The following is a 15,133-nucleotide window of genomic DNA, read 5'->3' as shown; positions in this document are numbered from 1 at the left end:
ATTTCCAATCATCTTTCTTGTACAAGGATTCCTGTAGCCCTACTTAGTAGATCTTGCTTAAATTTTCTAGAGCTACCTATCAAACTGAATGAAGAAGTCCCCCCCCCTTTGAATTTACATTTACCAATGTAATTTACCAAGAGACATATAAAATGCAATCAGTATTAGAACAAGATTAAAACATGATTTACATTTTAAGGAAGTAACAAGATAAATACTGCATGTATATACTTAAAATTCCTGCAAAAACTGTATTACTTAACAATATTTTATTCAAAGTTCCTTCTCTCATTCTTCCTCGTCCTGAATAAGACTAGAGTTAGTATGATACAAGATTCTGATATATTAGGCTCTTATTCTTGTCTCACTGAGCTTACTTTCACAGAGGTAGGTACAGGACTGCCTTAACATATGTATCAAGATTTACTGTACATCTACAGGACTGGTTTTTATTGTTTTAGAGTTTTTAGGAATGATTGTTTTATAGTTTGCAGAAATGGTTTTTGAATTTGTATTTTTTGGTACTTCATTTCACTTTTGTCTTGTATATTTATTTTAAATTAAGTAAAATTATAAGATTGTGAAATTATAAGAGGCAACAAACTTGCATCTGAAAAACAAATACAATTTAAATATCAATACTGGAGCTTATACTTTCCAAATCACAACACCCACTTAGCTGAGTATTTTCTTCCATACTGACATGTCTAAAATTAGCTTGAAGGTCAATTCTGAGTAGAAATAGCCTTGCCACAAGTACCCTTGCTGGAAGTGTTTAGTGCAGTAGACTTGTTTTTTGAACAGTACAACAAGGATTTAATAAGGACGAGTGTTGCTTTTAAAGTTTAAAACACAATCCATGGGGCAACGGGCGAGACGGCGTAGACAATGCACACTTAGTGCAGGTTTAGCATGCAGCGCACAGGAGTAAAAACCTCCTGCATCCAAGGATGGAGAAGACCAAACGTACACAGCTGCATATGTGGGTTGAACATAAATAGTGCTGTGCCCTGTGCTTGCATGGACAAAGATTTCCCAGCTATGTCTGAACTTGGGTTTCTTTCCTTTTATCCAGCTTGTAGGCAGCATGTCATTGACAACAGACAATATTTTGTTTGGTCCCGTTCCTTCTAGTGCTCTGGAATTAGAACTGCAACGTTTCCACTAAAGGGCTGAGCTGTCCCTCCACAGTTCCTGCAGATGCTTGGCAGTGCTCCTTTTTCATCTTCCTTCAAGTCTCCCTTGTTGCACATTTGTGATCACCCCTTTTTATATTTGCTTCTTCAGACTTTTTTTTCCCTGTTACTGTTCTTCATGGCATCATCTATACTAAAAGTTGTGATCACAGGACACCTGTTCTCACAAACATTTCCGCTGCAAAATAGGTTGAAGTTGAGGAATTTGCATTTTTTGAACCAGTAAAAAATTTAAGCATGGTAACACTGTGTGTTCATGGACCTACAAGGATTGCAATATGATTTCAGTGCTGAGGATGCAAGTCAGATATGGATTACAAGTCACTTGCTTCTTACACTTGGCTTACGTTGTGGGAAATATGCAGAAATGCCTATACAGTCGTAGCTTGGAAGTCAAACGGAATCCGTTCCGGAAGTCTGTTTGACTTCCAAGGCACAGCTTCCGATTGGCTGCAGGAGCATCCTGCAGTCAACTGGAAGCTGTGCCGGGTGTTCAGCTTCTGAAAATCATTCAAAAACCGGAACAATCACTTCTGGTTTTCGATTGTTCGGGAGCCAAAACGTTCCGAGTTTACAAGCGTTCGGCTTCTGAGGTTCCACTGTACTCAAACCACCACCTTAGAACCAGCCCGCTATGAGCAATCTTACCTTCTGGAGCACTGCACTGAATGAGTCTTCCCCCAAAAGTTATTTCTACTGGGAAAACCTTGTGCAAAATGAGCTTTTAAACTGGCTTGCTGTGAACTGTGTAAAGTTGAAAGCGCATGTTAAACGTGGATCATTTGCAAGTGACCTGTATACACACACACACACACACACACACACACACACACTTTAGATGAGCCTAGAGACAAGGTGAAACAGTGCCAAGTTAAAGAGCTGCGTTTTAGGAGAGCTGCTGATTCTATATAAGTGATAAGCATAAAATGACACAACAAATTACAGTATGCTCTTCGATGTGAGCATATTTTGTTTGATATAAGGTGAATGATATAACCTATATAGTGTTAAGATATTGCTACCTACAAAAAACGACTGATCATTTTTTTTAAGATCCAATGTAAGCTGCCATGTGTTGTAAACCTTGATAATGTTGTGACACATACTGTATGACAAGAGATTTGCTTTGTTGTGAAAAGTGGAACAGTATGAACAAATTTTATTACAACATATTTTACGCATCCCATTGCAGATCGAGAGATGTTTGCAAGTGCTAATCAAGTAGACGCCATCCCAGATAAAATCAGGGAGTATGTCAACAGCGATTGCCTTTTACATAGCTATTGGAATTGCTTCTTGTGAACTGGGTATTGTAGGGCAGTGGAGACACCTCGGATTTTAACCCTGCCAATGTCACCCTGGAGATGATGATCTTTAACAAAGGACATTAACACTGAATGTGTTAACAGTATCATTGTGCTTCCCTTTTCCCGTGGCAATTGATCCACAAATAGCATACTGGAGCTGGCCCTTAGGGGAAAAAGAACAACTCGGAACTAAAAGCAACTGTAGATTCTTTAGTTTTATGCAAGTTCAGAAACATGCGGAGCTGACCTGGGTCCACTGCACAAGGAGCATTACAAGAAGTGCATGTTATCAGCCACAGTGTTTTGTTTTTTTATTGAGTGCTTTAATAATACAAGTGTACATCAACTGATCCACAGTCAAAAGTGGCAGGTCCCTAAGAAATTTACAAGCACTTTTCTTTTAAGTAAATCAAAATACGTATCATCTGGTTCAACCCAGCAGCCTAGAGTTTGGGAAAAGAGCAGGCTGGTGTTAAAACACAGTCTTAGTAATGCACAGTGATTCTTAAGTTTTATGCTTTTTTTTTTAATACAAAACCGGTTCCCAGTAACATGCACCCACCATTAAAGACTTCCGTACAAAAAAATAACCCTAAACACTACATTTAAGTAGAAACAATATATAGTTCTGAGTTTTGTTTGCTTGTTTCCCCCCCCCAAAGACACAACAAAGAAAAAAAAAAATACATTAATACAAAGCTTTGTGACAAAGCTCTATACTATTACAGCTCCAACATTCCTTGCACTGTAACCCCAAATTCCCAATCTATATTTTAAAGATACAGTTTTCAAGTTGAACAGAAAAAAATAAAATAAAAGAATAAAAATAAAGGGGGAAAGGGCAATCAACTTTGTCACAAAATGCTTCCAAACATAATAAAAATAAGAAGGGGAGGGCTATTGATGCACTTGGTGAATGTGCTTGCACAGGTCCAGCATATTCCACAGCAGATTCCTATGTAGCGTATCTCTTGGTCCACTGTCTGGCCATTCTGTCATGCTCTGCTCTGTTTGTCATATATTGAGTAGCAATACTTCCAACCAGGGGGTCAGCTGCAAAGGGAGAAAACCAGTCAACCAATTGCCATGCTCTAAGTGAACTGTTCACTCTGGCCACAGTGCAAAAGCAACAGCACCCATGATGCCAGATCTGAATGTTAGAATAAAGGAATAACACTGACTGAGAAGGACTGTGCCCTATCATCTGTGCCACAGACAGAAACAAAACTGACCCCCCTGATTCTGAAGGCTGTCTAATTACAATACTCCATGTTACATGTAGTTTGCAACAAAGTTTTCTGAAGCAGGAACTATCATCTTCTACGTTACTTTGCAAAGTGCTATGCACACTTATGGTACACTGTCTACGATAGTAATAAGTATCTGATATGACCCAACCCTACTTGCATTTCTGATGGGCAGATAAATGAGACAGCCTTCATTTGGATGCAGGAGTGACTCGTGGTTTCATGGAGACCTCAGTGCCTCGCCTCTTTACTCTACCTGTCCTAATGCAAATCCAGTGTTTCCCCCCACCCCAAGGCTCCCTTACCCTTTTTGCCATTTTCGACAATGCAAAATTTGAAGGTGGAAATACCAGCAAGCTTCATGCATGCACCATTCACTCCCATGCAAAACTGTAAATGGGACCGGAGACAAGGTATCTCATTCTCATGGCATCACTTTTTTCAAATTAACAACAACATTAATAACAATAATTGATAATAATAATAATAATAATAATGCAGATGCTATCATTTTATAATTTCTTATTCCTCTATCACAATTATTGTTTTGCTGTTTTGTTTTACTTATTTCCTTGTTTTTATCCTGTATTTTATTCTGTGAACCGCCCTGATATCTTATGATGAAGGGCTGTATATAAAGCTAATAAAATAAATGAATAAACCAACACACAGCAATAAATCCACCGAGTTGCTAGCAAGAATCAGAAAGCAGTTAACTACAATTTGCTCCCTGATGGTGCTGACACAGTTTACAAGTCAAATCTCACGACGCTTGTTTAAAAGGGACAAGCACGTGCCTGCCTTGAGTGTTCAGAAATAAAAGGCTGGCGATGTAAAGCCAGAGAGGGAAGATCTTCTCCTCGACATCTTTTGCAGATTACCGCAAGAACGTCAGAAGTTTCAGGAGCAAATACCTCTTTTTCATTTCCTCGGCACGGCTTGCTTGAGAAGAACAGTGGTGCTTGCCAATGAAGCTGCAGCTGTGCGTCAAACTCAGTTTAATCACTGCGTATGGCTGGAGGTTAATTAGCTGCCATTCTTATTACTATTTGTTGTTCTGATGAAGATTTGCATAAATCCAAGCCTACTGGGTAACTGATACATGTCGTCCCCCTCCCCTTTGCGAGGGAAAACCTGCATGTTTTGTATTTATATTTTTGTGGAAGCACTCGCTGCTGCCTTTCCATTTGACCTGATCTGCTTCTGCCCATTAGATGAGCAGTGAACAAAGAGCACAAGGTTGCTTATCATTGCAGGTTTCTGCCTTTAAAGTGGGCTGGGGCAGGCTAAGATGAAGGGAAGGCAGAGGACACTGAAAATTGCTTCCAGCTGACAGAGAACAGAGAACGCTCTGTGTGTGTGTGTGTTTCTCTGAGATGTGCCTGGGGTATTCTCAAAGCAATTCCCCCACTGAAAGAAAAAAGGTAGTCAATTTGCTTCTCCATGTTCAAAATCAGATTACAAAGCATGACTAATCTGACAATTTGTTAAAATTGCACCAGACCTATACTGGGTCTAAAAGAAATGGGCCTAAAGCCAGAAAACAGCACTGCCAGAAAAAAATATTTTTTTAAAAAATAAATAAATTCCATCATGCCAATGTGAGTTCTCCCTTAAAAGTCCCTGTATGAATCTGTTTTGGTTTTAAAGAGGAAACACCATCCCACAAATGCACAATTGTTATAAACAAAGAAATGATCCAGGCAAGAAAGGAAAAATTCGAAGAAAGCATTTCGTATGAACTTGGCATTAAGTAGTCGGATAAACCCAGCTCACACCAGCCGTAGAGTATTAATTCCATCACTTCCTATGAGCAGTTTAAACATTAATTAAGGATTGAGAAACTGGGTTAGTTCACATTACATGGAGGCTGCATTTTTATCATTTTAATATTTTACTGTTTCAATATTTTAATGTTGTTTTTTAATCTTGTTTTTAAGTTGTATTCATTCAACTTGTTTTATTATTGCTTGTTAGCCGCCCTGAGCCCGGCCTTGGCTGGGGAAGGCGGGGTATTAATAATAATAATAATAATAATAATAATAATAATAATAATAATTACTACGGTGGAACCCCTGGCTTGGATGCTCACTCCTCCCTGCATGAGCTCTGTTTAGTTAGTAACTTTCTCATTTGCAGCAAACCACAACTTGACCTTTTACCCCAAAACAATAAACTATGGTTTGCGCTCACGCTGCTAAACCAGGATTGTAAACCAGGGTTGATTCTGGTGTGCTGAGGATCATCAATGCATCATTAAACTATGTTTTGCTGCAAATCAGAAATTAACTATTTAAGTAGAATGCACAAAGAGAGGAAGAAATTAAGGAGAGTGTGAGCTTGTTCCCTAGTGCCAAACCATGTTTGAGCCATGGTATTAAATTAAGAGAAAAACTCCAGGGTGGCTGAATCAGCAGAAAATCTTTTCAGTGCAAAAAGCAATTCAATTGATTTGTCGGTGATTTTCCCCCAACTCTAGATAGAAAAATCAATAGCTGCTATCTTTACCATCGAAACATTTGAAGTACTTATTATTGCAAATAAAAATATGTTACTGACTTAAATAGATTTCAGTATTGATAGCAAAACAGACAAACTACTCCATCTATTAATATTTTTGACAGCTGACACTGAATGAATAGGGATGCCACTCCCCGCCCCCCTGCACTTTAACAGAAGCCTGAAATGTAACAATTAAGCAGGAAAAGTTTTCCCCAGCATGCTCAATTTCTGCATGCCAGATTTCTGTTAAAATCACAGTAGCAGGGCTAGGCAAAAGGCTCAACTCTATGAATGCACTCAGCCTAAATTGCATTCATTACCTGCAACACAGGTACTTTTGGTTAACCATTTGCTAATCTAAATCACTGTAGTAGCTTTTCATGGATAACTGAAGATGTAAATCTGTTATATCGCCATCCAGCTATATACAATACAGCGCAGAAGTCTTACCAGGGTTGCAGTCTGTAAGAAGTGAGCAGATGGAAAGAAGGACTTTAGATATGGTTAATGCTGGACTCCAGTTGTCTTTTAAAATATCCAAGCAAATCACTCCTTGACTGTTAATATTACAATGATAAATTCTTGTCCGGAATGTGACCTGGGGAAAACCAAGAACAACTGAGTAGATATCAAATATATCCTACTATTTATAATAAATCAAATATATACTGCGATTCGTAATAAATACAACTTGCATCAAACTGTTTTTTTCGTTTTGTTTTAATGTTGTAACCCAGCCTGGGATCTTCGGGTGAAAGGCAGGGACTAAACAAACCAACAATTATCCATGCTAATAAGGATTTCCACTCCATCCCATCATATAAACAAAAAGCTATCTAATTTGTCCAAGTTCTGGCCCTTACATAGTCAAAACAGCACCATTCTCATACAAGAGGGAGGTATCAGCAGGCTTAGGGGGACCTAATGTTTGTAGAAGTAGAAGCAATTTTTAGAAGACCCCCCCCCCCCCGTTCTCTCTCTCTCCCTGTGTGTGTTTGTGTGTTGAGGGAGGAGTCAAAGCAGCCCAATACAGTGGTACCTCGGGTTAAGAACTTATTTCGTTCCGGAGGTCCGTACTTAACCTGAAACTGTTCTTAACCTGAAGCACCTCTTTAGCTAATGGGGCCTCCTCCTGCTGCTGCGCCGCCAGAGCACAATTTCTGTTCTCATCCTGATGCAAAGTTCTTAACCTGAAGCACTATTTCTGGGTTAGCAGAGTCTGTAACCTGAAGTGTATGTAACCCGAGGTACCACTGTATGTCCTGAGTGTGCTTAGCATGGACTGCTGACTGACTGTTGACAGGAAAAAGCATAAAAACAGGTGGGTGGAATGGAAGAGAGCATGGCTCTCTGCACTGTGGCTGGTCCCACACGGTATCACAGAGACCTGATTGGCTTGAACAAGTTGGGCCATTTTGTATCACTGGACCCAAGCATTGGAATTCTCTTTCAGCAGACATATATGCTGACTTTCATGTGTCTCCTGAAGACCTTTTGATGCTAACAGGCCTGTGCAGCTATTTAAAATTTATTGATTAGCCAGGTATCTTAATAATTATTTTGTATTGTTTTTATGGTGCTTCCATAGAATCACAGAATTGTAGGGACCCCGAGGGTCATCTAGTCCAACCCCTGCAATGCAGGAATCCTGCCCACAGCTATCCCTGGGTGGGCTCAAACCACCAGCCTTCTGGTTAACAGCCATTGTGCCAGTTGCATACATTATTGTACACCACCATGATGTTTCATGGGAGCTGGTTGAATATAAACATTTTATAAAGAAGGAAATATAATATAAATATTATAATCCTATATGTTTTTTTATTTCTGTATTGTTGCTTGCTTTCTATGTCAGTATATATATGTCTGGGTCTCGTGGTGTAGGCATGTGAGCGGGTCGTTGGTTGAGGATATGAGACTGAATTATGGGGGTAGTTGCAGAACAGGGGTTGTGTTAGAAGAGTGATGTTTGAGTATCTTATGTAAGAGCATGCTTGAGAGGAACTGAGTGGAATGCACTTTTAGATGTAGTTACATTAAGTTGCATTTATGGTTGCAAAGGGGGCTGGGAATTTAATTGGATTGCCTTGCTTAACTTTATGATGAATTGCACATATGGTGGGTTGGAAAGAGTGGTTTTATTTTTCATTCAATTGGTTGCTAATTATGTTGTTTCAAAATGTGGCATCTTTATTTTATTTTTTTATAGATGACTTTCATTTGTGATGTTTCATAAGATATTTTGAGGAGTTGTTAATTATGTTGTCCTGAAATGTGAAATGTTTATTGTATTTTTATAGTGAATGTTGTTTTAGGGGATGCCCTACTTACCTGTTAATTGTGGTGTGCTATAATGCGCATTTTTAAAAATTATTTTTTAGTATTTGATGTTTATTATGTCTTAACATATGCAGGAAATTGCTTTTATTCTGTCTGAATAAATATTTACATAATTTAATATAAATAATACAATGCAATATGAATAGTGCAAAATTGAATGTAGATTAAATTAAAACAGGTTGGGGGGGAGGGAGAGATAGTTTTAACTATCCTCAAAGGCATAGTTTTGTATATCCTAGAACCTTTAGGTTCTTGCATGACATGGTATAGGACAGACTTACACTTTTCCACAAATCCTCAGCTCGACAGTCTCTCTATAGAATCAAGAGATGACATTGTCAACTCAGACTTTGTGAACTCTAGTTGCATGAAACACCACGAGGTCTTCAAATGGGATTTGACATAGCAGGCTTTTAAAACAACAAAGAAGTAAAGTCTAATACATAACAACCCTAACATCGCAAATACTTTTGTTTTTTTTCATAAATGTTTATTAAGATTTTTTAAATACAAATGCAAAAATAATCAACAATATAGCATATATCATAACATATTTTCAAAACCTCTTTGGACTCCCTCACATCTCCCGCTCCCACTTACATCGTCTTAAGTTTTAACCAGCAAATTATCATCTTGTTTATATTCTTAGGTCCCATTCTTTTAAACATAATCTAATCGTTCTCCAAATGGTTTATATTTTCCTCGATCTACTTATCGTCCTAATTCCATCTAATTTAATGGTGGTCAATTATTTATGATCTAGCATCCTTCTTAACATTCAACCAAATTACAATGCTTTTTAAAATAAATCTTAAATTTCTTCCAGTCTTCTTCAACCTTCTCTTCTCCCAGGTCTCGGATTCTGCCAGTCATCTCGGCTAATTCCATATAGTCTATCAGCTGCATCTGCCACTCTTCCAGTGTGGGTAGATCTTGGGTTTTCCAGTGCTTAGCAATATGTATCCTTGCTGCTGTTGTTGCATACATAAAAAATGTTCGGTCCTTCCTTAACACCTTCTGGCCGACAATACCCAAAAGGAAGGCCTCTGGTTTCTTAGTGAAGGTATACTTAAATACCTTTTTCAGCTCATTATATATCATTTCCCAGAAAGCCTTCACTCTAGGGCAAGTCCACCAGAGGTGAAAGAATGTTCCTTCATTTTCTTTACATTTCCAACATTTATTATCAGACAAATGGTATATTTTGGCAAGTTTAACTGGGGTCATGTACCATCTATATATCATTTTCATTACATTTTCCTTCAAAGCATTACATGCAGTGAAGTTCAACCCAATGGTCCACAACCTTTCCCAGTCCTCAAACATAATGTTGTGCCCAATGTCCTGTGCCCACTTTATCATAGCCGATTTAACCATTTCATCTTGTGTGTTCCATTTTAACAGCAAGTTGTACATTCTTGAAAGTATCTTAGTCTTAGGTTCTAACAGTTCTGTTTCCAATTTCGATTTCTCCACCCGGAACCCTAAACATCGCAAATACTTTTGAAAGCCGTTGTTTTATTTCCCTCCACCCCAATTTTGGAAAAATGCCAGAATCTAACCAAATTTTAAAACTTTCCCCATCTTTGATCACTTGCACAAACCCACAGTTTTTTGACTTTATTTCTTGGAGAACTTCCTTAAACTATATACACAGTACAGTGAACTCTTATATATGTCTATTTGTAAGTAATTCCACTGTGTTCATTGGGTCTTGCTCCCAGGGATGCATAGGACTGCAGCCTTAATATTTTAAAAATAGTTATAATGAAGGAAAGAAAGGCAAACCATGAGCGATAACCAAGGTTTGTTCTTGAAATATTTGTCAATTCTGTCTAATGAGATTGGATTCTGGGTCTTTGACATCACCTGACAGACATCAGATCATAATGGTCATTTTTTCTTCGTATAATTTTAAAAGCAGCCATGCACCTTTATAAGTATTTTGTTCATTTTCTTTTATACATAATACAATTCTACATGTGTATCAAGATTGGTTCTGAAACTACTTACTTTTCAGTATAAATTATTAATTTTACTCATCCCTTACCTTCGGTGGTTTAAAGGGATAGTCTGGTGAGAAGGTAATATCAAGGAAAAAAACTCCTCCCTCATACACAGAACCTGGAGGCCCAAGTATAGTTGATCTCCATTCATAAATGTTGTCTCCCTTAGGTCCAGCACTGTAAAATAAAGTAAAGCATATTTAATAACTGAAAAATAACACTTGTGCAGCACATCAGTTATATTTTTCATAAGTATTGTTTACAAAGTGGATTAGAACTGAAAATAAATCACATTTTTGGACCTGTTTATAATTTACTGTGTATATGAGGTCATTTTCTGTACCCTAAAGTAGGTTTCCCCACCCCCAGAAACAGTTGTTAGACATTCTGTATTATTTTACATTGTCATTCACGTTATCAATTTCTGTTTCCTTTGTTTAAAAAAATAAAAAGACCAGTTAAGACATTCTCTATTAATGTACCTTGTCATTCACCTTATCACTAGGTGGCATTGTAATAACATTATTTTGGAGGATATAAAACTTGGGCACCATGACAAACAACATTGTTTCTGGACACCTAAGCCATTCCAGTAATAGATGACTTCTTTATTCCTTAATTATGACACTATGTATTGAAAGTAAGAACAAACACAAAGAAAAATGATTTCTCTCTCTCTCTCATACATATTATCATTATCAACTAAGATGTTCCTAATGTACACAGCACATAAGCACAGGTGGCAGGCATCATGACAAGCAACATTTTTAAATAGATATCTAGATCATTCTAGCAACAGAAGGCTACTGCAGCCCACAATTATTACATAATGCACTGAGAAGTGGAAACTAAGCTTAAGAAAGAATGCTCAGTCCAGTAAAATTATGAAAGATGTTGTCTGTAATAAACACAGCTGCATAAACCAAATCCATACACACCTTACAAACTCTTTTAAGAATTCTGATTATCACAACTTACATCTAAAACTCACGTTCTTGTAATAAAAGGTAAAGGAAACACAGAAGTTTAGAAAACAGCAAATTCTCTCTTTCACACACACAATTATGTGGTAATTTCAGTCTAAGTATCAAGTCTCTGTGGGACGCAGGTGGCGCTGTGGGTTAAAGCCTCAGCGCCTAGGGCTTGCCGATCGAAAGGTCGGCGGTTCGAATCCCTGCGGCGGGGTGCGCTCCCGCTGCTCGGTCCCAGCGCCTGCCAACCTAGCAGTTCGAAAGCACCTCCGGGTGCAAGTAGATAAATAGGGACCGCTTACCAGCGGGAAGGTAAACGGCGTTTCCGTGTGCGGTTCTGGCTCGCCAGAGCAGCGATGTCACGCTGGCCACGTGACCCGGAAGTGTCTCCGGACAGCGCTGGCCCCTGGCCTCTTAAGTGAGATGGGCGCACAACCCCAGAGTCTGTCAAGACTGGCCCGTACGGGCAGGGGTACCTTTACCTTTACCTTTATCAAGTCTCTCCCTTCCCCAAGTTTACACTCTGAGGGCAAAAATTTAAGAAACAGCATAACTTGTTGCTAATCCCCCCCCCACAACTATGCACATTATACTCATTACATACAGCCAAAATATGAAAACCACAGCCCTATGAATCGTAACACATTGCTTTTTTGAAAAAAACATATTTATTTTTATTTTATAATTATCAATAATGAGATTTTATCTGTAATAATGAAAAACATTCAAAATACAGGAAGTGCAGCAAGAAAACTGCTGGCACATTTGCAATGTAAAGCAAGTATGGTTTCAAATTGGAAGGGGAACCCCATGTTGAGATTCCAGCATTGCAGGGGGTTGGACTAGATGACCCTCAGGGTCCCTTTCTACTCATTTAAACCAATGAATACCCATGCTGGTTGTGGCTGATGGGATTTGGAGACTGATGGGAACTTGAAGTATCACAAGTTAAATTATACTGTGTTTCTGATGGATGCTTTCACTTCTGATACTACTCACAATAGACAATTCTAGCTGTAACTATATTTAACTATAATAATTCCTATAAAATATATGGTGACATTTGCAAGGACAGTGTTCTTATGAAAAACTTACATCTATCTACTTTAGGATTCACACAAACTTGGGTCTCCAGTTGTTTTTGGACTACAACTCCCATCATCACTAACTAGCAGGTTCAGTGGTTAGAGATGATGAGAATTGTAGTCCAAAAACAGCTGGAGACTCAAGTATGGGAAACCCTGGTCTACTTCCAAGCTTTTCAGACCAAGAACCTGCACTCAATCCCAAACTGCAATGTACAGTAATACCTCCGCGAACATCCGCCTTGTCTAGTGTCCATTCTGGTGAACGTCTGCAGCAAACCCGGTAGTACCGGAATGGGTTATTTCTGGGTTTGCTGCTCGTGCATGCGCAGAAGGCTAAATCGTGCTTTGCACATGCGCAGAAGCACAAACCACTCCACGTGTGTGCGTGCACAGACACGGCTCTTTGCCCAGTGTCCTTTTTGGCTAGAGGACGGGGCTCCGGAATGGCTCCTGGCTGCAAAATGAGGTGTGACTGTATTCATTTTTTAAAACCCCAGATACAAAGGAAGCAGATGTCCTATATTTTTAATATTTCAAACTGAAGAGAAATTTTGTAAAGTGTGCTTTTCATGCAGGGTGAAAATGCCCATAGAAAAATATTCCTTCTCTCCCCTTTGGGAGGGAGGGACATAAATTTAATGATATGCCACACAACCTCAGAGGAAGGGTGTCATTGGTGCAACACATGTCAAATCTGGGCAAGACCCAAGTATCCAGTTGAAGATCAATGGTTTAAACCAGGGATGCTAACTCTTTTCAGCCTAAGGGCCACATTGACCCACAGCCAACCCTGAGGAGGTCACATGATGAAGCAGGTGTGGCCAAAGTGCAAAGGTATGCACGTCTGAAGTTATCATTCATGATTATTACTAGTTATTAGGTTATCAGTTCATTAATTCATTAAGGAAGACCATCTCCACACCCTTCTTCCATTGCAAGCCAGAGGATCCTTTCCATTTACTACTTAATGAACTATGTGGGACGCGGGTGGCGCTGTGGTCAAAACCACTGAGCCTAGGGCTTGCCGATCAAAAGGCTGTCGGTTTGAATCCCCGCGATGGAGTGAGCTCCCGTTGTTCGGTCCCTGCTCCTGCAAGTAGATAAATAGGTACCGCTCTGGCAGGAAGGTAAACGGTGTTTCCGTGCGCTGCTCTGGTTTCGTCAGAAGCGGCTTAGTCATGCTGGCCACATGACCCAGAAAAACTGTCTGCGGACAAACACCATCTCCCTCAGCTAGTAAAGCAAGATGAGCGCCGCAACCCCAGAGTCATTCACGACTGGATTTGACTGTCAGGGGTCCTTTAGTGAATTATGAATAATTTGTGCACCCAACTCCCCCACTTTCCCTCCAATAATTTATGCTGGCTTCAGCATAGGGGATGCTTACTGGTAGTTCTCTCTTTTTTGAAGTTGCTACCCGCTTTTAAAAAATCGCTGGCTTGCTCTGCCCCACCCCATAACCATCCCTGATGCCTGCCAAAGAAATATGATCTCCCACTGCTCTCAATAAGTGCTTCGTGTAGCTTTGGCTGCTCTCAAGAATGATTGCAAGAGATTTTATCTCTTTGGCAGAGATAAAATGCAGAACCTGATGGACGCAGACGTTCTTTTTTTAAAAAAAAATTTTTTTATTCATTTTTCAAACATTTTTGTACAATCTACTCATACTTTATCACACAGTCATCAATTTTTGACTTCCCTCAATTTCTCTGCCAATCTTTCGTTAAAGTTTCTATTGTTAACGCATTTCTTAACTTACTATTGCCTTTAGCCATTCCTCTACCTTTCACTTACTTCTTTTTTACCATATTTCTTAATTTTTCACAGAGACTCTTCAAAACCAACAAGCGTTGTCTGTACATCACATATGCCTTTCAGATACTCTGTAAATCTCCCCCAGTCCTCAATAAACTTTTGGTCTTTCTGATAACGAATCTTCCCAATCAGTTTATCCAATTCTGCATATTCAGTCAGTTTCATTCTCCATTCTTCCACTGTTGGAATTTCTTCCTGCTTCCATCTTTGCGCCAGAAGTATTCTTGCTGCTGTTACTGCGTACTGGAAAAGTTTGCAGTCTTTTCTATTAATTTCATTACCTACCAATCCTAATAGGAAGGCCTCTGGTTTTTTAACAAATGTATATCTCAACATCTTTTTCAATTCATTATATATCATTTCCCAGAAGCCTTTCACCTTTTTACATTCTCACCACATATGATAGAAAGTTCCTTCTTTTTCTTTACATTTCCAACACTTGTTACATGTTTTATACATTTTAGCCAATTTTATTGGCGTTATGTACCATCTATAGACCATTTTCATTACATTTTCCTTCAATGCGGTGCTCGCTGTAAATTTTAACCTTTCATTCCATAATTTCATCTAGTCATCATATTGTATGTTATAACCGAAATCTCTGGCCCAATGTATCATTACCGATTTTACCTCTTCATCTTTTGTATGCCATTCCAGCAAC

General features: G+C 38.9%; 1 protein-coding gene across 2 annotated transcripts in view; it reads right to left on the bottom strand.

Moving 5' to 3' along the window:
* Positions 1–2,785: 2,785 nt before the first annotated feature.
* Positions 2,786–15,133, bottom strand: part of LOC307199512 (ubiquitin-conjugating enzyme E2 E2) — a 120,687-nt gene continuing 108,339 nt past the window's right edge. For both annotated transcript variants that reach the window (XM_079947454.1, XM_079947453.1), the window contains 3 exons: positions 10,643–10,775; positions 6,703–6,850; positions 2,786–3,556 (listed from right to left, as the gene is read on the bottom strand). In XM_079947454.1, the coding sequence (XP_079803580.1) occupies positions 3,459–3,556; positions 6,703–6,850; positions 10,643–10,775 (379 nt within the window). In that variant the 3' untranslated portion in view covers positions 2,786–3,458. The remainder of the gene's footprint in view (positions 3,557–6,702; positions 6,851–10,642; positions 10,776–15,133) is intronic.

This window comes from Podarcis cretensis (genome assembly GCF_951804945.1).
Source record: "Podarcis cretensis genome assembly, chromosome: 12".
NCBI lineage: Eukaryota > Metazoa > Chordata > Lepidosauria > Squamata > Lacertidae > Podarcis > Podarcis cretensis.
This window is presented reverse-complemented; position numbering and strand designations above follow the sequence as displayed.